At 45.7% G+C, this 22669-nt stretch overlaps 2 protein-coding genes across 4 annotated transcripts; one reads left to right on the top strand and one right to left on the bottom strand.

Moving 5' to 3' along the window:
- The first annotated feature begins 262 nt into the window (after positions 1–262).
- On the top strand, positions 263–14961 carry ascc2 (activating signal cointegrator 1 complex subunit 2). Of its 3 annotated transcripts, none has more exons than XM_080895224.1 (19): positions 263–395; positions 3235–3341; positions 3442–3600; positions 4536–4709; positions 4808–4937; positions 5017–5084; positions 5212–5325; positions 6241–6353; positions 6432–6506; positions 6599–6703; positions 6800–6868; positions 7192–7266; positions 8428–8686; positions 8852–9048; positions 9935–10054; positions 13136–13360; positions 13433–13523; positions 13797–13888; positions 13982–14961. In XM_080895224.1, the coding sequence occupies exons 2-19, from the start codon at positions 3258–3260 to the stop codon at positions 14151–14153; spliced, it is 2322 nt and encodes a 773-aa protein (XP_080751350.1). In that variant the 5' UTR covers positions 263–395; positions 3235–3257; the 3' UTR covers positions 14154–14961. The 3 variants fall into 3 exon arrangements, with proteins under 3 accessions (XP_080751350.1, XP_080751351.1, XP_080751352.1); XM_080895225.1 differs by having other exon boundaries at positions 295–395; positions 3238–3341; XM_080895226.1 differs by lacking the exon at positions 263–395 and adding an exon at positions 423–556.
- Positions 14962–16662: 1701 nt separating this feature from the next.
- On the bottom strand, positions 16663–22232 carry rnf215 (ring finger protein 215). Its single transcript, XM_080895227.1, has 10 exons — positions 21829–22232; positions 21350–21502; positions 21127–21198; positions 19691–19776; positions 19013–19067; positions 18805–18909; positions 18471–18587; positions 17585–17728; positions 17301–17403; positions 16663–17120 (listed from the first exon to the last, which is right to left on the bottom strand). Exons 1-10 carry the CDS (start codon positions 22066–22068, stop codon positions 17098–17100), a joined length of 1098 nt encoding a protein of 365 aa, XP_080751353.1. The 5' UTR covers positions 22069–22232; the 3' UTR covers positions 16663–17097.
- Positions 22233–22669: the final 437 nt, after the last annotated feature.

The raw sequence follows: 22669 nt of genomic DNA, 5'->3' as shown, positions 1-22669 counted from the left end.
GTGTCCTTCAACAAGCCTGGAGAGTTATTCCTCAAGACACCTTACAAAAATGAGAAGAAAATTCCCAAAGAGTTCAGATTGTGTTCAAGATTGAAAGTAGTCATACCAATCACTGACTTTAAAACTCATTAGTGATTTTGCCTTATATACTGTATTTAATCTTTTTGTGGAAAATGTAAAGAAATTAGGCATTGCTCTTTGGTGCCCACCAGGGGGCGATGTAAACAGCCAACCCTCATTGCACGTCACATGCGTCACGCTGAAGGAAAACAATCTGCGTCACTTCCTGTCTGACACAGATGCTTAGAAAACGTTTGGTAGCAGGAACTGTGGGAAGCTGCTGTGGTGACTCTGATGTGATGGCTGTGAGCCGTTGGGGACAGTGATTCTGAGAGGTGAGCGGGGTCATGTCGCCTGTTTCCTGTTCGGTAGTTCGATGCTGGTGTTCCGGTCCCGGGGGGACGGGTTTGAAGGCACCGGCTGGTTTGACACGTTGTGTTAACGCGTCCATTCATTGCCGCGCTGCTAAACTCTGTGAATAAGTGACAGCTAACAGGTAACTTTAGCTGAGCACGCAGTTAGTTATCAGTCTGAGCTTAGCTAATTACCTGCAGGCTGCTAGCCGTGAACAGGTTAACAGGTTGGAGGTTTTACTAGCTAACTTTACCTTAGCTTCCTAACTAACCGGAGTGGGTTTTTATATGTGTTTCGTTTCTATTTTCAGCTTTCTGAGTAAACCCTTCACGTTAGCTTGCTACAGACTGACTGTGCGTGGCTTAGTTTTTATCATCAGTTAATCCTTTCAGTTTGTTTTGCGAGCATAGAAAGTTTAGAGAGTTTTTCTTTAATACTTTTGGATCTATAGCTTTCAACTTAAGGAATCCATCAGAGGCCTGTACCACGAAGCAGGATTTGGGGCTGAGCGAGGTAACTTCAGGGTTAACCCAGCGTGTCACTGTTATCAAGGTGTGGTACATCGCCATGGTAACTCATGCAGCAGACCTAACCTGCTCAGGTGGAGGTCACGTGCATGATGAGATATGTCAGACCTCTGTACGCGGGTTGTAAGAAGCTCTGATGTTTTTATCTTTCCCTCGTGACCACCTTTAAGAAGTAAAGCAGTCAAGCAAACCAGTTAGTGCACATTAGATTATATAAATCTAAATATAAAAGAACCTGAGATGTGAGAAAATGTGCCTATATATGTATAATAGGAAAAGAAAAACTATACAGGATCTTTGAAATAAATATATTTCACAGCAGTGTAGCAACAGAATAACAGTGTACATTCACCATTCCAGAAATATTACACTGACCTAAATATAGAGTCCCTACCAGTCCAGTTTCAGAATGTGCTTTATACATGTATGGAGAGACGGGAGGGGGGAAGTAGCTGGGGACTGATGCTGCAGGGTTATCGAGGGTTCAAGAGTCTGATGGCTTTGAGAATGAAACTGTTGCAGAATCTGGCTGTCCTGGTCCTGATGCTCCAAAACCTCTTCTCAGAGAGCAGCGGGGAGAACACTGCGTGGTCAAGCTGGGCGGAGTCTCTGATGATGTTATGGGCTCTACTGAGATGTGTTTGTGTGTGATGTCCTAAATGGGTGGATGGTAAGGGAAAGGTGTGCTCTCCTTAACCAGCACATGAAGTGCAGGTGCTGCTGAGCCCGTTCAACCAGTGTTAATGTGTTCAGTGACCAGTCCGGACGATCATTTATCTGTACTGCAGGGAATTTGGGGGCGATCGTGGCTCAAGAGTTGGGAGTTCGCCTTGTAATCGGAAGGTTGCCGGTTCGAGCCCCGGCTTGGACAGTCTCGGTCGTTGTGTCCTTGGGCAAGATACTTCACCTGTTGCCTACTGGTGGTGGTCAGAGGGCCCGGTAGCGCCAGTGTCCGGCAGCCTCGCCTCTGTCAGTGCGCCCCAGGGTGGCTGTGGCTACAATGTAGCTGCCATCACCAGTGTGTGAATGGGTGGATGTTCAAGGTTCTTTATTTGTCACATGCATAGTTATACAAGTATAACACACAGTGAAATGTAGCCGGGATGACTGGATATGTAAAGCTCTTTGGGGTCCTTAGGGACTAGTAAAGCGCTATATGAATACAGGCCATTTACTGCAGGGAATTTGATGATGCTGACTATCTCCACAGCACTGCTGTTAATGATGAGTGGTGGATGACTGTGCTGTTTTCTCCTGAAGTCAACGATCACTCCTGATCGTTGACAGTAATGAGACCCACCACGATGTGTCAGCAGTGCAAACCACAGTGGACTTGGGACAGAATAAGAATTTCTTTGCATGTTTGTGATTGTCCATTGCTGTGAATACTTGTGCTTTTATTTGAACAGGCTTGTAGCCAGATTAATAAACTCTGGGTAAACTTATCAAGTTGATTTTCACCTTCACAAAACAGCCTGAACCTGATAACTGGAGCAGATTTAGGCAGTTGTTTTAAATTAGAGCTGCACACAAAGAGAGGATCATGCTATTGGACCCATCTTTACACAGTAACCTTAATTGGCGGCCTCCCTGCAGATATGAGGCCCTTTATTGTCTGTGTTACTGCTTTTCAAACAAGCGCAGTGGCTGTTACTCAGTGTTTTGAGTTTTGAAGTGACCTCTGCCCTTTTATTTTGTTTGCTCATCTATTCAGGTTGTTCTTGTGATGTTAGTCTTATAATTAGTCTGTGTGTTAAACCACTGTATGCTCAAAAGATGGACAGTTTTAAGTTGAAACTCCGAGTTGCTGACATGGTTGATATTTGGGACCAGAAAACAAGTTTCAGCAACAAAACATCCATAAGGGATGTCAACGAGAAAATAACGGAGGATCACGTCATGGTATAAAGATCAAACAAGATCAAACAGATAGTTCGGGACGACGTGTCGGATCCCTATTTAGAATACAAATTCAGTGCACATTTAAAGAGCCTGTATGTAAATGTTTTATTGTGAAAATTTAGTCCGTGCTTTCCAGGTGGCCTGTTTGTTTCCCGTCTTGTGGCTGCTAACAGCTGTGTCAGCTACCACTCAGATGAGTCTGATGGACGCCCACTCTGCTGTCTTTGAGTGCATTAGGTGATGATAGTCCTTACAGGAAGTGGTCAATGCGTTGATCAAGGACTGCCGTCACGGGCTGAAGTCCAGGAGTTTTGCCTTAAAAGTACTACTACTAATAATAATGTAGCTACCTCCAGTAAAATGTACTTTTTTTTTTTGTACACTCCATCAGAAGAACCCAGAGAAGGAGCAGCCATGGCCTGTGCTCGAGTGCCACTGGATGAGCAGCAAGTGACCGAGCCTGGCCCTCTGGGAAAGGAGCGCACGCTGCCTGCACTGGTGAGTCGGCACTGATGGTTTTATGCTAATGTTCACTCAGACAGCTGCTCACCTCTCATACTGACCAGGATCCCAACCTGTGCTTTCTGCCATCCATCAGCACCCAGACAGGACAGAGGAGCGCTGTTTCGTGCCTTACAAGCCCCCTCCAGAAGACGGCTCTCCAGCTGACGTGGAGGAGTTTTTAGAACATGCCAGATTCATCACAGAGGACCTGGAGTGGCTGCTTGCATTGCCTCATGACAAGTTCTGGTGTCAGGTACAGTCGTGTCAACGTGTTATGTAGAGAAAACTCAACGGCTCGCGCTCTGCAGGACTGCCTGTGTTTTATTTTGTGCAACACAAAGACTAATGCTTCAAACACACCTGCTCTTTAGCAGACAGTAATGTCACATGATCCTGGCCTATGGATGCAGTGTTCATAGACCAGTATTACACTGATCTGTTTCTGTTATCAGAAACATGTTAACAGTTTGTGTTGTACCAAGATGCAAACTGTCAAAAAAACACAAGAAAATTGTGAACAGATAAAAATAATAAAGATTAAAACAATCAAATAAATGAATACATAAATAATGTAAATACAATTAAAAAGATAAATATAAAATAATTATATAAAAGCAAAAAACTGTAATAATAAAATTAATAAAAACTCTATAAACATTAGTACAAACATAACAGTAGACAGTAGGAAAGCTGTTGCCGTGAGAGCGCGTCTCAGTACGTCTCAGTGCCTCTTAGATAATAAAAGCAGGATTATTTTTATGGAACTGTAATAAATCCATGTACAGCATGTGTGGGTAAATAGAGAAGCCTTTAATAAGCTACCAGGTTAGTTTAAGGAAGCAGGGGAATCTCTGTTGTTCAATGAAAAAGGTGCCAAAATGGTGAATGACCGACGGCTCAGAAGCTGCACAAGAAAAAGTCAAGAGGAAAAGACTCAGGAAGGAGTGCAGAGAGAGGCTGATGGTATCAGACATGACCTTCAGCTGCCGAAGGGTCAAGAATAGTTCTTGCTGTGATAGTAAGACTTTAACATTGATGCCACATTCAGGTGCACATTTGTCATTCAGCTGCAGGCGTCCTCTGGAGCCGGGTAGCAGTTTAGATTTCTGGTGACTCACGTGTAGGAAATGGTGCTGATGCTAGAAGATGTTCTCCTCCTGATGTCGCGTGGCCTGTTTCTCCCATCAGGTGGTGTTTGATGAGTCCCTGCAGAGGTGTTTGGACTCTTACCTGCGTCACGCTCCTCGTGGCCTCGATCTCTCCACGCTACCCTCCTCCCCGGCGGTGGCTGACATGCAACGCTCCATCCACAAAGCGGTTTTCTTGACCTTCCTCCGTATGGCCACGCATAAAGAATCAAAGGTAGGAAAACTAGATCTTCAGCGGGTCTTACGGGCTGACGTTGGTGGTGACATAAAGTAGCGCAGTACGAAACCTTAACTTCCTCCACCTCCCTGTAGGAACACTTCTTTACCCCAGCCGTGTTTGGGGAGATCATCTACGAGAACTTTCTGTTTGACATTCCCAAAATTTTGGATCTTTGTGTGCTTTTTGGAAAGGGTAACGGCCAGCTGCTGCACAAGATGATAGGTGAGCTGTGTGTGAAATCTTATTTATGTTTCATGCCAGTTGTTGCACTCCGCTCACTTTCAACATGACGGCCTTTCAGAGAACATCTTTACTCAGCAGCCGTCCTACTACAACGACCTGGATGAGACGGTGGCCACAGTTTTACAGGCGAGAGCCCGCTTTTTGCATTTCACTGAAAAATATCCAAATGTCACAATTCCAAATGAAAAGCACATTGTTTCTGTCGGAGAATATTTGAATGCGCTTTTAACTTTTAACACTGTGTCAACTTCAGGTATTTGACACGGTCCTGCAGAAGTGTGGTCTCCAGTGTGAAGGAGCCACCGCTGCAGAGCCAATGAAGCTGAATGCACACAAAAAACCCACTGCCATGACCATGAGCCAGCAGGTCAGTCAGACAGATGTGTAACAATATGCAGTTAAATAAATAAAATACTGAAACATCTGAGATCCATGAAGGAGACCACATCAGGTCGGCTCTCTCAGTCCATTAACTAAAAGAAAGTGACACAGCTGTGCAGGGTGAAGCTGAGTTTATCAAGTGGTCCATCTTCCTACGATCGAGCCTTCGACTGAACAGATGCAGATTTTCAAAGTCCTTATTGGCACATCGTGTTTGTGCTGAAAGGGAAATGATATCCTTCCTATTAAAACCATCTTAACTGTCGGTTCTCCGAATCGTGTGAGTCGCTGTGAATTGCGGGATGGTATTATCTCCGCCCCTTTCATAAAGGTTGGTCCAGTTTATTTGCTGCTAAATAAGGTGTGAAAGAAGGATTGAAACTCGTTTTTTTTCTTCTTTTTTTTGAGTACAGTGGGTCACTTCCTGTCGCTGTTTTTAAAAAAAACAAAAAACAAAACATGCTGTCATGTTCATTTGTAGCAGCTGTGGATGATAAGCAGAAGAAAAGCAGAAGAAAAAGCGATTTCATTGGGATTAAGGTTAAAAAAAGATTACAGAACCTACAAGAATCAGTTTGTTTCACTGGTTTGGTCACAGTCTCACAGTGTCGTGCAGCTCTCTTCAAATAGAGCTCAGATTCAGAACCTCACGATAACCTTCTGTTCACCCAGGATCTCTAAGGATCTCTTCCATCTAAAAGCCAGCTGTCTATGAGCCGTGCCTCACCTTTAGTGCTCCAGCCTGCTAAACATAGGTTGTTATTATAGGAACAGATTTTTGCACAGTCATTTCAAGATAAAGGCCTGTACCTCGGTGGTGCAACTGGCTTAACTACTAGGCTGACTACGGTTCTACAGAAGGTGTTCTGATTGATAATATCTTTTATAATTTCTGTCCTAGGAACTGTTAGATATAATTTTGTACCTGTGTGACTCAACCACCACCATCAATGCCTTCCTGGACATCTTCCCCGCAGCCTGCACCAGCTTCCAGTCCCACAGCTTCCTCAGCAGGTAGTTACCCTGAAAGTTTACCGTGAGTCGTACCTCCATAAAACCTTCTCACGATCTTTGTGTTTTCTCTGCTGGCAGTCTGACCTCGTTTTATGAGACCGGTGTGCCTGACCTCGAGAAGGCGATCAGAAAGAGAAACTTTGACGATAAAAGGTGAGCGTCTGCTGCGTAAAGACAAAACCAAACAGGAATGTAAGTGCGAGGGGAAACGTTTACCACCTGAGCGATGACAAACTTTCTTATAGTCTTCAGGAGGACCTGTGGAAGAGGCTGTCTCACTCCTGTCGTAAGATGGTGGAGACGGTGCACCTGCTGCTGCACCACACCTGCCTACAACCAATCCTGGAGGGGTGAGACGCCCAGAGTTTTTGCATGGAGATTAGCAGGATTAGCATTACACGTTTAAACAGACACACCCATTAAAACTTCTACTGGTTTCCTCGCAGGAGAGAAAACATGCAAACATTTGCAGAGGAACTGCTGCAATATTTCACATCATTTTTACCTGAGAAAAGGTGAGATGGACGATTAGTAATTTATCTCAGTCTATAAGCCAATATTATAATAAGCACGTTTTCAAACAACAAAGAAAAAAGTTCAAACAACTTTGCAAGTAAATAATGAAATATTAAAATTAACAGAGAAACTGAATTTCATCAGTTATTCACACTGACTTATTGTTGGAGCTGATTGTTTTTGGAAAGTTTGAAACCTTTTCAGTGTTTTGTCGTTCAGTATACGGGTTATTCTGGTTTTTGCTTGAACTCTCTGATTGCTGCTGTAATGAGAAATATGTCATCAAAACTTAAATTTAACATCTGTTTCTTGTTCCTTCCAGATTCTTGACGGACTACGATGAGCAGTTCCCTGTTGCAGACGACATCAGCCTCCTGCAGCAGGCCGTCCCTGTCATGTATCCTCAGCGCTTCACAGCAGGACATTTCTAAAGGCTGTTATGACTAACAGTAGCCTGAAAGCACTCACGCAAACAGTTCAACAACACATGGCCACGATTTTCAAACGTACAAAGAAAGCTGTTGCTACAGCAAGCATTGAAAGCCTCAGAAAACTGCTGAGCCTTCACTGTTGGCTTTCCCTGTGAGCTATGTTGGTTTTAGACGTACTCATTTTAAGTTAAAATAGTTGACCCTGTTTCAAAGTTCACTAATGCCATTAACAAAATGTAAAGAGACCACCACTGTGGTTTGCATTAAGTTTATATCTGCATTCATATGTGCAGTTATGGAAGGACTGGTATTCCAGTGGACCACACTCCAGGCAGTCACTAGAAAACACCAACTTCCAGAAATAAACCACACTCGGTTGCATTGTGTGGGTTGTGTTGCACCATCCGATTGCTGTAAAATAAAGCGTGCGGCACAATCAGAATATATGCATATTTGTGGGTGAGAGATAAAGAGGCAGAGAGGAAGTTCATTTCTCACGTCCACCGTAAAGAGAAAAGTCAAAAATACCAAATCACTGATTACTACGTTTACATAAAGGGATGTACAATTTATCCTACTATTATTAATTAGTGATAAAGTGATCGGATTTCCTCCTTTATTATATTTCCGGGCTGTTTTACGTGTTCTGGTAACAGCAGGAACATTAGATGGTAGTTTATCAGCAGATTTATGATAATGTTGGAGCATTTATCTGTTGAGCTGAGCGAGTGTGTGCTGCGTGGGCTCAGCTTAGAATAGAAATACAGTGTTTGTAATTGAAGTGAGATCCAGGAGCGCTCATTTGGCCACTTATGGTGACGCATTTTCATTTCATGAAGGACTTTTAACTTTAACTGGGGATAATGCAGTTTATATATTCAACAGTGGCATTATTGCACTATGTGATGTTTTTTAATTAAGTAATTAAAAACATATGAGAATTTGTTTCATCCCTTATTGTCTTCCATTGTAATATCGTAATATTTAAGCTTCTTAGGGTTCAGACTGTTGCTCTGATGGATGATGGGATGGATCTTAAATCTCAAAGCCAGACTTGGGTCTTAGTGTTGGATGATAAAGTGACTGTTGTTTTCCTCGGTACCTTCCTTAACCACCTTTTGCCTCAGTGATGAGACCAGGACGTCTTACTTGCTCCAGGGAGTTGAAAGTGCCTGGGACAGCGTGGGGCGACGGAAACCACAAAGCCAGACTCGGACTAGTCAGGCTCAAGCTTCTGCATCGCTATCGGCCAATCGGGAACCAGCAGCTGGTGCTGCTGCTTCCTCTTTGGCTGGCTCTAAACCTCAGGAGGTCAGAGAGCCAGCAGAAGGAGAGAGTACGAGGGGAGCAGAGGCCATGCTGGATGTCCCCCAAAGAGGAAACAATGTGAGCTCTGATTGTTACCGCTCAATGCACGATTATAGCAGCCCAGAGATTTTCCTTATTTTCTGTCCTATATATCCTGTTAAAATGGCCAAAGTTTTAAATAATTAGGTCAGCAAAGCTACTGCGATGGAGTCTAAAAACAGCCTGCCTTTGACGTGGTTTCAGGGCGCCGTGTATCCAGTGATCGGGGCGGAGCTGGAGTCTCTGCTGTCGTGTATCAGGGACCTACTTCCTGATTTGGGTGAAGGTTTCCTGCTGGAATGCCTGAAGGAATACAACTACAACTCCGAGCTGGTCATCAATAACATCCTGGAGGACCGGTTAGCTCCCAATCTGGCCAAACTGGACCGAGCCATGCCACGGTAACACACCGAGAGATTTATACATAATGCTGATATTTATCATCTGCTCTGTGATCTGACATTTATAGCAGTGTCTAACATAACATTTCTTTATCTAGATAATTTGATTATGTACTTTACTTATGGCGTAATCCATAATAATATGGGATCATATGAAATCTGTCACTGAGAGGCTGCAGTGGGCTAACAGGCTGCTCCATTTCTGCTGAGACCACAGGGTCAGTACATCTGAGCCAGCTTGGCTTGAGCCAACAGTCCAGATTGCTGCTGGTGGAATAGTGCAGAAACATATGTTTTATTATCTTCATTCGTGTTTTTAATGCTGCATATTATACTTCCCAACCTTAATAGCCACAGTTTTCCATTACCTGCACACCACAAAGCAAAAATGATGTCAAACTGCTTTGAGTTTGTGAGTTAATTTGACCTTCCCAGCCTTCACATCTAAAGGAAGTAGAATGGGATGTGGTAGAATGAATCCTGAATGTTTTAGGTGCAGACAGATGTTTCAGGGACGCCACATCTGAACATGGCTGCAGATGAAAACAGAGTCATTGTTCTGGAATAAAAATCTGCATGGTGTGCCTACAGAAGATATTTATAGCAACTTTAATAAACATCTGATGCAGAGAAAAACCTCCAAGGGCAGCAGGACGACAAATGTTTTGCTCACCTTTGTGTTACAGCACACATTTTTCCTTTTCATGTTTTTGTTGAGTCTGCAGTTTTGACGTTTGGGGCTCGTGTGCCTCAGTCTCGGTTCTCTGGGTGGTGTTTAGTGATCTTATAGTTTTAGAGTAGAAAAGTACACACGGTCTGGGTTGTGCTGATCAGTTTTAGATCACTGTAGAGTTTTATGCTATCATGTTTGTCGTGGCTCTTTTAGGCCAGTGAAAGAGGAGCTTCCGGCTGTTCTGAACAACAGATCCAACGTATTTGATGGTGACGAGTTTGACGTCTTCCGCAGAGAGCAGGTGGACATGTCCCGCGTCTGGAAGGGCCGGAGGTAAAAGCACACATCGAGATAATCACCGATCGGGAAGTTTTTTTTTTTTTTGTTTTTTTGGCCTGTCCCGTTTGGCTCTTTTGCATCAGAATTGTTGTCTAAAGGCAAAGAAAGATGCCCAACGGATTTACTTTACCAAACTGACCATCCAAGCCTTGCCGTAATGGTCCATTTGATTCACCTTTTATTGTTTATTTTATTTTCACTTACTGAATACGGGACAGACTTGACTGGGGGAAAGAAGGGGAGAAAGAAAGAGGGAAAGAGAAACAGCTGAGAAGAGGGACGGGGGAGAAGGGCAAAAGACAAAAACCAACAGAACGGGCAGAGGAAAAAAAATGCATATATCAATCACCTGGATCACCTGCTGAGAAAGAAAAAAGAAAGCAAGCAGAAGAGAACAAGAGTAATAGAATAAACAAAATCACAATGATATATGGGAATATGACAGTAAATACTAAATATTAAACATTATTGTGCAGCACATAAGATCAACAGAACACAGTGTGCTTTGAGGTAGGAGCCAAAAAGGGTGTAGTTTGTGGGTGTGATCACCCGTGTGTACACCTGTGAGCATGGACGCGCTTGTTTTTTAAAAGGTTCCTTCATGTAATAATCTGCTAGAGGGTGTGGGGGGGGCCACAGCCCCGTCCTCCAGGGCATGAAGCAGGTGTGGAGGAGATCAAAACTCCAGACATCCAGAGGCCCCCAGAACACAAGAGACCAAGGAAGACCAACAGAGGGGCAGCTGCGCCACTGTCCCGGAAAGAGCTGAGGAGAGTCCCAGATGAGGGCTCACTCAGCAGCCGCGGAGCAGAAGCCAGGGGGAGTTGCAGTGACGCGCCCGTGAGCTCCGCCGGCAGCCAGCTGCGCCTGAGTGACCGAGCCCCAGGCCGAGAGGCCGGGGGCACCCCACCTCCGAAGTGGCCCGAGCGAGCCCCAGGCTCCAGGCCCCGATAAGCGGCCGCCAAGGAGTGAGCCGGTGTGTACCTGGACGCCCACCCCCGGACACAAAGAACCACCAACGCACCGATGTCTGAGGGGGTCCGCCACTGGCAGGGGAAGTGGTGGTAGGGGGAGATAGGCCTCCAAACCTTGGAGGGCCTGAGATGTCCCCAGAGAGGTGGCGCCTGACACCCAACCTGACATATAGACACAGACATACAGGCACACACAGACACAAACATCCATTCCCACCCTCATGCTCTCATATGCACTCACTCCACACTCAACCAACGTGGAGACAGACATAAAGAGACGTTGTACACACGATCACACTCCCCAAGCGTACTCTACAAACCAGGTCTAGGTGCCCCCGCCCCTGGAGGGGGGAACTGCACCCAGACCCAGGTGGTGTTACCCTTTTCCCTGCGGTGGGGGGAGGCAGACCGCCCCGACTCCGCAGCAGCAGGGAGGCTCCACACTCCAGACCGCAGTCGGACGGCCAACTCCTCCTCCTAGCCCCCCCGCTCCAGCAGGTCGCAGAGAATGGGGGTGAGAGAAGACTCCGAACCTCCCTCCACCCGCTCATTGTAGTGTTGATGCATGTGTGTTCTAAGGTGCATTTAAAACCCAGGAGGGCTTGGAGCTACCTGCCAGAGAGCAGCAGGTAAGCGCATGGTCCCTCCTGCTAGCCCTCAATGTCTACGTGTATTTAAAATTGAGAGGTGGGCAACGATGCCAGGGGTGGGGTGTACACCCTGATGGTACTTTGGACTCCGTGTATCGTGCCCACCCCCAAGATCCTATATGTATGTGTAATGAGAGTGTGAGTAATGTGAATGTCTAAGTTGTGGGATAAAATTGAGGCAGAGGCAGCCAGAAGGGGACAGGGGGGGGGGGGGGTAGCCTCCTCTGCACCCTGGTGACATACCCCCACTCCAAGGCCCTGCATGTGTGGGTGGTTGTGGTGGAGCGGGAAGAGGGAGGCAGCTGGAGATGGGGAGGGAAGGAAGGGAGGGGCAAGTGACCCCTCCCTGGGGCCAGCTCCCCCGCTGACCCCAGTAGGCACCCCCATACTCCGCGACCCGCCAGGGAAAGGGGGCCCAGGCCCATCCAGACCGGGGCCCAGTGTAGCAGCGCCGCCCGGCCCCACAGAGCCCGGGACAGTCCACCCAACCCCACCACAGAGAAAACTGCACCCACCCCACCATCCACTCATCTTCCAGACTACATAAGACAATAAACACCCAGGCTGAGATCTTCCTCCACCTCTCCTGTATCTCCCCCTCCTGCAGAGGGAGCTCCTGAGGAGAGGAAAGCTCCTGCAAGATGTGACAATCTCCCCCACCAGTTGAAGAGCCCCCCAGGTGGCTCGACGCACCGGCGGCACCCTGCTCCAGGGCTGGGCCCCCATGCACCCACCCGCCCACAACCCCGGCAACACACCAACCAGGACCCAAGCCCCCGAGGCCCGGTCCGGGTCCCAGCCCAGAGACGGAGCGCCCCCAGAACCTCACGCCCATCCCGGACCCACCCAGGGGCAGCCAGGCTACCAGGTCAGTAACCCACGTCCGTCAGCACAGACCCTCCCCTAGCCCCGCTGCACGCAGCCGCGAGGAAACAGTCACCTGAGAGCCAACAGAGCCTCTAACCGGACATGACCGCTACCCCGGGTTGAGCCCCCCAAGGAAGATGCCTCCGGGGAACCCCCCGACGCCCTAAGCCTGTCCCTACCCCCACACCAATCACAACAGTGAAGGCGGGACCAAACTATGACCCCCCACCCCCACTAGGTGATGGAGCTGATCAAAGGAGTCCAGAGCAATTGATCTGATGTGGTGGCAGAGGCTGTATCAAGACTAATGTAATCTAATAGATAATTTCTATATTGGTTAGAATTAAGATTATTTTTATTTTTCCAGTTCATGAGGACTGTTTTCTTGGCTATGCATAGGGCAGTGAAAACCATATGGGAACCGATCGGGAAGTTAAAAAGAAAGTGGACGTGTTTTCAGTGTCAAATCTACTAGGTCCAGAGTAATATGTTCAGATGTTCACTTCCGTGCTGCTCTTATTTCAGGATGTTTGGCTCATAACTCAAACTCTGCGTGCCCTTAAAGACGCTTTGTTTTCCTGCAGGAAAGGTGAGAACGTTCGGGAGATGCTGAACGACAAGCGGCACATAGCGGAGCAGAAAGCTCGTTATCACACGTACGAGACAGTGGTGGACGAGGTCATCGTCGAACCCGGAGAATCCGCGACGGCCTACGAGCTGGACGACTATGACGACGAGTACGACGACACCTACGACATGAACCAAGTGGGCGCCAACGACCTAGACGGAGATTCTTTACTGACCAGAAGGTATCTTTGGTGTCGCTGATTATGATGGAGTGGAGACGCAGCGAGCCGGAATTAATTTCTGTTCCTCTGCAGGCCGTTCACGGTACCGCAGGTACTGAGAAAAGGAAACAAGGAAGAAGACGAGGAGGACGATCAAGACGATCAAGAGGAAGATGCTTCAAAGGTACGGAGATCATTTGATTGGATTTGAAATCTTTAATGCTGTGCGATGATGGAGTTTAGAAAATGTTGATGTTAATCTGTTACCTCACAGCTGCCTTGTTATTACGCGGAAGTCACACTTTCCATATATGATTTAACTTGCCGAAGTTTCAGCATTTAAATGGTTTGGTTATTTATGATTTGCCCTCAGCCCCCGTGATCGGCTTTGCACCACCACATTTCTAGAATCCTGGACAGTCCGTGTCTTATTGTTTGTCACTTCCTTTTATTTCAGAGCGCTGTAAACAGGGACCAGTTCGTGCAGGACCCGGCTGTGCTGAGGGAGCGAGCCGAGGCTCGAAGAGCAGCCATGCAGCAGAGGAAAGGGTAAAGACGATGCTCAGTTTGCGCAGGTTCACTCTGCTCAGCTGTTTCCGTCCAACATGTTCTTGAAAATATGTGCCGTCTTCCCTCCTGCAGCTTCCGGCCAGAGCGTTCCAGCAACGTGGCTGGCCGACCCAAAGGACAAGGACAAACCACTGAGACGTTACAGGACCGGCGAAAGAAGGAGACCAACAAGAGCCGTGTAGCCAACCACAACCGGCGCAGCATGGCCGACCGCAAGAGGAACAAAGGCATGATCCCCTCCTGACCTGTGGCTCAACCGCAATGGACTGATGGGAGAAGGGGAGGATGAGGTGTGCGTGAAAGCTGAAGGATCTGGGCTCTGGTGTGGTTCTGGTTTGACTGTGGTTCAGGTTCCAGTCACTGTGAAGGCCGTCACAGATTTCGTTAGTTTTCAGAATGGTTTCGGTAAAACTGCATTTTGGCTTTTTCTTTTATTAAAAGTTGCCAACAAGCTTTACTGAAATAGTTGAGAGATCTGTGTCGTGTTTGAGCCCAAAGGATTTTATTCTATAGTTCAATAAACATCAAGTGTGAGCGAAGGACTGACGATAAAGAATAACATGTAACAAATCATTTTATTATTAAGATCCAGGGTGATCTAACAAAGTTTCTTTGACATCATCATCATCATCGACAAACAGACTACATAGGAATAAAAGGAGGAGACGTTCGGGAGTTCCTTCTGTAGCTGGAAGAACAATTACTGACCTGGAGATCAAGTCTGGAATTCAGCGGCCGACTCGTCCTGTTCGAGCATGTGCGAAAGCTGCTGCACGCGTGTATCATCATCTACTCCGCTCACACCACTGCTGTCCAGACTTCACCATAAATGAGGAAACTCCAACTCATAACGATGCTGTCGTTTGTGTTTGGAAGCACTTTCTGCAAGGATGGTCCTCGTGGAGAACTTCCTACACACTGCCATGCACACGCTATTTTCTATTCAGCGATGAGCTTTTTGTAACAATTTCAGCACAAAGTTATGCTTTTTGGAGTTGGCATTGCAAAAAAACATCACAAAATAAATACAATAAAACTATATGTTTAACATACTTTGAGTTTGTGGTTATTGGCAAAGTTTGGAAATAATTAGATTAAATTCCCGTTTTGCAGTAGGAACACACTTCAGAGTAAAAACGGTGATAATTATCTTCAGCTTTGGTAAGTACACGGCTTCTTTTCTGTGTTTCAGCACTGCAGAGATTTACTTTAATCACAGTTTGGATATGTCGTCTTCCAAAGAGCTGTTTGACATTTTTACTTAAAATCAGGTGAGAATGTTGTTACTGTGTTAGTAAATTGTACGAACCTACTGCCATTTACATCAAACACAGGGACAAAAAAACCAAAACTCAACTATGTCCAAACATGATTAAATCTGCCTGTCAGCACCTCTGCACTTCATTAACTCAATAGTCTTGGCTTGTAATCGAAAATGTAAAAATGGTTGTGCAGTGGATTTAGTTCAGTTTAATTTCCATATCTAAGTATATATACATTATTGTTAGGTAAACCTCTGGGAGAGAAAACTAAAAAGACAAAGACAAAAAACAGATGACCCTCTTATGAGCGGAACTTGGCAACAGTGGAAAGGAAGAACTCCCTTTTGACAGGAAGAGCTCGCTTCATCTGGACTTTCCCTCCAACCTTAAATTGGATAAACTGTTCTGAAAAAGAGATGGACCGACAACCCCACCCTTGAAGGCGTTACATGTAATGTTCAGTCAATTCTAACCAGTTAACCCTGACCTGTCCCAAAGCCTCTGGCCCTGATTGGTTTCTGTGATTTCAGGATTGGACAGGAAGTGATGTCGGTCCTCCGTTTCATTCGTTTTCCTGTGGACAGACTCCAACACCAGCTTTTGGACTACAGCTGTTAACAGACTATCCTGATGCCTCAGTTAACCTGGTGTGTCAACATGTGAGCGACTTCCCCACCCGTTGCAGATTCTGGGTGGAGCACAGACTGTATACAAAAGTCCTGTTGCATAAACTGCTGTTTGCCCACTACCTGACGTTTTATTCAATAAGACTTGAAAGTGACAACAGGGTTTATGAAAGCTAACAAAGAAAGAGAGCTGAAGGTAATTTTAAGTAGATTTTTATGCAACCAGAACTCTTTCTGGAGCCACAGAGGAGAGAGAGATTTAAGGCCCGTCCACAGGCTACATCCAAATTAGCAGCCCTGCAGCTCATTGGTAAGGAAAGAGGATGGGCCATAAGCTAACGAGGTTCTGGTATTCTGATTCTTTAGGATGGAGCCAGACTTGCTGTCATTTCAGTCTGGCTTCATTTTTTTTTCTTTTCTTTAAATCTTAGAAACACGAGTGGAATTCTTCTCATCAAACTGCAGAATTCAAATTTCCCAAAGATAATTCATTTAAATGGAAAATAAGAGCTGAAAAGACACTGCAGCAGATCTATGATTTGTAAAGTAAAACTGTAGCAGCTGTGAGAGCACTCGTTACACAGAGCTTCATAAAAAGGGACAATATCCTTCTATGCTGCCAACACAATCCTACCTGTTCAGCATCACTGATTGTGCAGGTGAAACTAAACTGGCTGCTGATGTATGCTAAGCATGATTAATTGCAGGAAAAATAAATAAAATGGTAAAGGAGGAGTGTTTTTTTCCCTACATGATACCAGCTGGTACACACTGACTCCTGCACTACGACTACAGAAGCTCTACAACTACCACTGAACTGCAAAGTACCAAAGACGACCATTTTTTAAACTTTCAGTCCTCCCTGGTTGTTGGTTACTGACATCATTTTGACCTAAAGTGAACCAGGTGATCAGTACATCCACACTAAAAACATAAAAGCATTGAACGCCTTTGCACCAGCAGCTGACTCAGATACTGAGGTTGTCAGTTTTTACACATACTGATCCCAGAAACAGTTGCATTTGCTGCTGTTTACACACCGAGTTGTACAGTAACGAGATCTCAAGAAGAAGTTCTGTTCACAGATAACACGACCAGTGGGGAACTTCGTAGTACTGCTTTAAACTACCACTGTATGTTGTAGAGGTTAAAATCTGATGGCCGGTCAGCAGCGACGACAAGTTTATGCTCCCAAATCCACAGCTGGAAGGAGGAAGTGTTGAGGTCGCTTTAACCAAAAACAAAAAATAAGTGTCACTGAGGTCGGGATGTGAACCGACTCCCCGAGATGAAACGACTGTTAGCTGTCTTTGCAGATGCTGCCTGGAGAGGAAAAGATTCAGACACACATTTCAGTCCCGGTCGTGAAAACGATTAGACTGACAAAGACTTGAGACTTTAAAAGATCAGCCTTCTTCCACTGCAGACTAAAGTGTTTTACTACAAGTAATTTTAAGCCTTTACAAGAGGATGACAGAGGCGTGTACGAGTGTGTAAACTCACTGAGGATGCTGCGCTTGCACAGAGGACAGGTGTGCTGCAGCAGCAGCCAGGGGTCGACACAGTCTCTGTGATACTCGTGAAGACACGGCAGCACCCGCAGACACTGAGACGACATTTTATAGATGCATCATTTATTTAAATCACAAAGTTAGCCAAAAAGCAGAGTGTGTTTGACTATTTACTCTCATCATTCACAGTCACTCCCTTCTTACTGAATTAAACAGAGTTATAGTGTGTGTGTGTGTGTGTGGGGGGGGGTGTGGGGGGGGGGGGTGTCGGCTGACCTGGTTGTTGTTAAAAGGCTCCAAACAGACTGCGCAGGTTTCCGCCTCTGCCAGCTGCGACGGGTCACACCAGGGTTTGGGCTGACGGTATCGTTTGGTCTTCAGGGATGACATCCTCTTCAGAACGTCCTGTTTGGGAAGGAGCTGAAAAACACAGTTCAATTCAATTCAATTGTATTTATATAGCGCCAAATCACAACAAAAGTCACCTCAAGGCGCTTCATGATACAGAGAAAACCCAACAATCATATGACCCCCTATGAGCAAGCACTTTGGCGACAGAGGGGAGGAAGAACTCCCTTTTAACAGGAAGAAACCTCCGGCAGAACCAGGCTCAGGGAGGGGCGGGGCCATCTGCTGCGACCGGTTGGGGTGAGAGAAGTAGCCAGCAGAACATCTCATGTACCGCTGATTTTTATTTCTGTGTGGGTGTAATTGTAGAGACGTTAGCTCATAGTATTAGATGACTTGAGGTGAATGTTGTTGTGATTTTAGTGTTATATAAATAAAATTTAATTGAAACTGCACGACAGAGGCCTGACTTAAAGTTCTCCTCACAGACAGCTTTTGTTTTGTGTAGGCTGCTTTGTTGTGCTCTTTGCCTCGAGCCTCTGTACTGCGGAAGTTTACACATTTGCTTAATGAACGCAAGGTCGCCGATTCACTCCCAGCCACACACACTGAGGTTACATCAGGAAGGCATCCAGCATTTAAAAATATCTGCTCTCAACTGTTGCTGAGAGCAGATACCTCAGGAACAGTTGCTGCTGTTTGAATCTTTTATTTGAAAGGAGCAGCCAATCAGAAAAACTTGGCTTAAAAAGGGGGGGGGGGACCCGAGGGGCTGTGCCAAAGCAAATTTTAAATAAAAAACATAATTGTCTACCTCTAAGTCGTCATTCAGCTGGCGGCCTTGGTACTGCCAGCGAGCCTGAACGATGACTCCTGTGCTGAGGATCAGAGCCACCAGGAGGACGGTGTCCCACAGCTGCTGCAGGTACTTCTGTGAAGCAGCAACAACACGGATTCCTCTACATCACAAACAAGAAAAGTCTTCCAGATAAATTAGCTTATATTTCTAATTCTGTACCGTTCCATCTAATCGGGTTATCTTGACAAGTAGGAAGTCAGAGGTTTAGGCTCTAACACGAGTTACTCACTCGGCTCCTATGCAGCAGCTTAAAAGCAGACGTGTGTTTGACTGTGTCGTGTTTGCCCACCTGGACCTGAGAGTTGGTCTCGCCGGTGCAGATGACCCCCTGCCACTCCCCGTAGCGACCTCCTCTCGACCGCCCGCAGCTGGACCACAGCGTGAGCGTGGCTCCCTGCCCGAACACACAGCAGCAATGCGCTCACTGTCAGCTCAGCCTGTCATCTGTTCACTCACCACTGGAGGGTGCTAACAACTGAGATGGGTGTGGATCTCACCAGGTTGTCCTGCAGGATCGTCCTGTATGTGATTTTTGCCGTCGCCTGAAGGCCCCTGTGAAGAGGTCGGTGCAGATTTAGGTGCCGATAAAAATCATCTGCCACCTTCCAGTCCTCCTGCTTTGTTTGCATTTTTCTCCATTAGTGTTTCCAACAACCAACAAGCGCAGACTGTATATCAATGATGGCTAAGAACATCTGCATCCTCTCTCACGGGCAGCAGAGGGTGACATTTGTGACATCTACTGGACTCAATCACTACTTGTAAGTTTTTTTCATACAACACAGTGCTTGTATTGTGAAATACGGACACACTGATGCTGCCATTTTCAAATCCACATAAGACACATTTGACATGAAAGCCTATCGATAAATTGTAAACATCTCGCCTTGATGTGATTCTCCTGTCTCAGTGAGGCTGTTGAAATTGAGTGTGGCAGAACCTGAGTTTACTGCATGCATGCTTGAAATACCCTTGAAACCCATTTTTAAGGTAAGTTAACCTCCCACTGTTACTTTTTGAAGTTGTTCTGTGAAACTATGCAGGGCGCATTCAAATTAATGCACAGTTTCCATCAGCGTTCCGTCCCTCTGAATTGCAAACACATGTGCCATTATATGCAACTCACACTCATGGACGCATGTATGCAGCTGCATCTCTGATAATCAGGCACTGACCTGAGCAGTGCTCCGATCAGCTTGGTCACATTTTCTGATGTCTGGATCACAATGATGGGCTTGGACAGCACCTGGGATAAATCCATCTACAAACAGGAAAAACAGGGTTAAGAATTCAGCAGACTGAAATGTAAACACAGTCAGAGCTGTGCAGTTGAAAAAGACTTATTTAATGATATCTGCATGTTTCCATGCATAATGGTGGCTCTTCAATTAAGTTAGATACAACGTAAAATACTATAATAGTCTCATATGAGAAAATAGAAATAGAGGTTGCGGCAACATCAAAAGCGGATTTACACAGTAAACCTAAAACAGCCACCAGCATTATTACTGTCAATGATCTGATAAGAAGCATGCACAGAGTGCAACAACGGCACATTTGGCTGGGCTGTTATGAAAGAAAGGTTCAAAAAACAAAAACCCTTTTCATCATGCTGTGTACTGCATGTCCTCTCACTGGCTTAATAAACATTAGATTCGGCCTCTCTTGCAGACAAAGAGTTAGCTGAGGTGCTTTGTGATTTACTAAATTATGAAGCGTACTTCCTAAACGATCAACACAAAAAGGTAAATGACACACAGGTTCATGAATGTCAGGAAATTTTGAAGAAAACAAATGTATGTTTCTCAGGTTTTCTGGGTCAGAGTTCATGTTTCAGGTCCAAACAATTCTCTTCCTCCTCATCGCCTGAAGAATCCCAGCAGAGCCTGCTCTTGAAGAGGTCTCCTCCTGTAAAAGGGAGTTCTTCCTTCCCACTGTTACCAAAGGGTGTTCACAAGGGGTCATCTGACTGTTGGCGGTTTTCTCTCTTATACTGCGATCAGTACAGTTACATCTGAGATCATAAAATAAAGCAGCAGTTTGGCTATGATAAAACTATTAATGATGAAGTTGTATCAAACGTGCCTCCCCGCTTAGATGTCTGCTGGGAGGGAGTAAGATGTGAGGACAGGGAAACGAGAAAGGCAGCTGGGTTACACTCATGGGAACTGTAGGTGCTGCTCTCAGATGATCCTCTCAGTTTCACTCTTCTTGAGGGATTCATGAAGAAATCCAAAAAAGCTTCTGCAAAGACATCCTTTTATGTTGTTGTCATCTCTGTCGCTTGGGGACTTCACTGGACCTAAACCTCAGATCTGTTTCTAATAGAATGTGAACATTTGAACTGTTGTTATATATGCAGCCATTTTTATGCCTTGTCCTGACACAGACTGGCATGAGGATGTTCACACTCCAGCGGCACTTGCAGTATAACCTGCAACTTTACTTTCAGCCTGTAACTTGCATCGGGGTCATGTACATGGACTGGCACATGTAAAAATAAGTCAAATAAGGAAAACGTCTGAGGAAGTTGCCGTACAGTTATGATGGAAAAGATGGAGAAACAAGATCCGTATCAACTGCAGACACATCCTTCTTTCTGAATTTTTACCTCACTGACGGTGTTTTGGTTGAGAGCCAGAATAATCAGCGCCGACGCTCCGAGGACCAACGCTCGCTTCATCTTGAACAGAGAGAAATCGATGTTACCTTTCAGGTTTAACTAAAATACTTCTAAAATACTGAAAACAGACTGATCACAGAACTAAAGCAGAAAGGCAATGTGGAACATGTGAAAACTAAGCAGTTGACTGAACTGTACAAATACCACTCACTTTATTTACCACAGCATCAGCGAAGGACTCCTGGTTCCCAGTCGAGGCTTTGCTTTCGTCTATCTCCACGGGCACAACCCCGATCCACGGCTCCTGCTTCTTGATGTCAGCCTCGTCTTCTCCTTCGTCCACTGGTGTCACCTCATCTCTAACCTAAAGACAAAGGACAGGGAAACAGGCTGAACATCTGCCCTGCACCAGGGTGGAAGTTCTGACGGGTGATTGTTGATCTGTTTTTAATATTAGTACATCTTCTTTTATCTCTTTTACCTGAAAGGTGTGATTGGTCCACATACAAAAAAGGCAACACGTTAAAGTTAAATTTTTCTATCTAAAATCTTATTTTAAGCCAAAAAAAATAAATAAAACGTAGTTAACAAAACAAATTGTTATTTTGGGCTCGTGTCACCCGCATGTACCACTCTATTAAAGGACCAGGACAAGAGCCGAGCAGCTTTGACCCCCCCAGGCCCACTCACCAGGACCAGGTCTGCCTCCAACTCTTCTCGCTCCTCGTCCCGCTGCTCGGAGCTCCCACCGCCCAGGCTGGACTCAACCACCTCCCCCTGGAGCAGGTCGCTCGCATCTGGCCGCTGTTCCAAGAAAACCTCTACCAGAGCAACCTGCTCCGCCACCGCCAGCAGCCCCGGCCACCGCAGCAGCAGCAGTAGCAGGAGCGGTAACGACACCCCGAGGCAGCACCAGCGAGGGGAAGCCATGACACCCAAAACAACACAGAGGAAATAGAGCAAAAAACTGCAATAAATCCACGGTTTTAATCAACTGTCAGACATTGTTTTGGAAAAGCCGTAGCGCTTCCCTTCGCCAGTTAGCTCGCAGAGCCCCGGAGAATGTAAACAAGAAAAACAGCTTCCGGTCGAACCCGGAAGCTGCAGGATAATTATTCTCTTGCATAGGAAAAACGCAAAAAAGGCCCTTTAGACAGCATCGACAGAAATTAAATCACATGCTAATGCTGTTGATTAGCTATCGATGTATCACACTGGTTATGAACTGCCAACTTTAGCATATGACTGTTTCTCACGCTAGCGTACAGTCGCTGAGCTTTTAATTTAAACAGAGACGAATAAAAACACCGAGAGAAGTACTCTCCCACACTTCCTTTTTCGCTTTAAAGCTAGGACTCAACCCTACAGCTAAAGTTCCGTATAAAACATTTTCAAAACGGCCTGGTGTTTATACTAAGATGGTGAATAACTAAATTCCCTTTATCAAAGTCTAATATTTTTCAGAAAGCACTGGAGATAAAAATCAGGATCTTTTAACAAGTTCATTTTCTCACTTGCCCGGTACGATATA

Source organism: Rhamphochromis sp. 'chilingali' (assembly GCF_963969265.1).
Source record: "Rhamphochromis sp. 'chilingali' genome assembly, chromosome: 10".
Taxonomy (NCBI): Eukaryota; Metazoa; Chordata; class Actinopteri; order Cichliformes; family Cichlidae; genus Rhamphochromis; species Rhamphochromis sp. 'chilingali'.
Note: the sequence above shows the minus strand (reverse complement) of the source record. Positions and strands in the feature narration are given on the sequence as shown.

Coding starts and splice junctions, on each gene's coding strand:
- rnf215 (XM_080895227.1), bottom strand. CDS start 22,068: ATGGCTTCCCCTCGCTGGTGCTGCCTCGGGGTGTCGTTACCGCTCCTG. Junction 18,588..18,804: donor AGACCAACTCTCAGGTCCAG/GTGGGCAAACAC, acceptor GCTGCTTCACAG/AAGTACCTGCAGCAGCTGTG. Junction 17,729..18,470: donor AGCTGAATGACGACTTAGAG/GTAGACAATTAT, acceptor TGTGTTTTTCAG/CTCCTTCCCAAACAGGACGT.
- ascc2 (XM_080895224.1), top strand. CDS start 3,258: ATGGCCTGTGCTCGAGTGCCACTGGATGAGCAGCAAGTGACCGAGCCT. Junction 6,507..6,598: donor AGAAACTTTGACGATAAAAG/GTGAGCGTCTGC, acceptor ACTTTCTTATAG/TCTTCAGGAGGACCTGTGGA. Junction 6,869..7,191: donor TCATTTTTACCTGAGAAAAG/GTGAGATGGACG, acceptor TGTTCCTTCCAG/ATTCTTGACGGACTACGATG.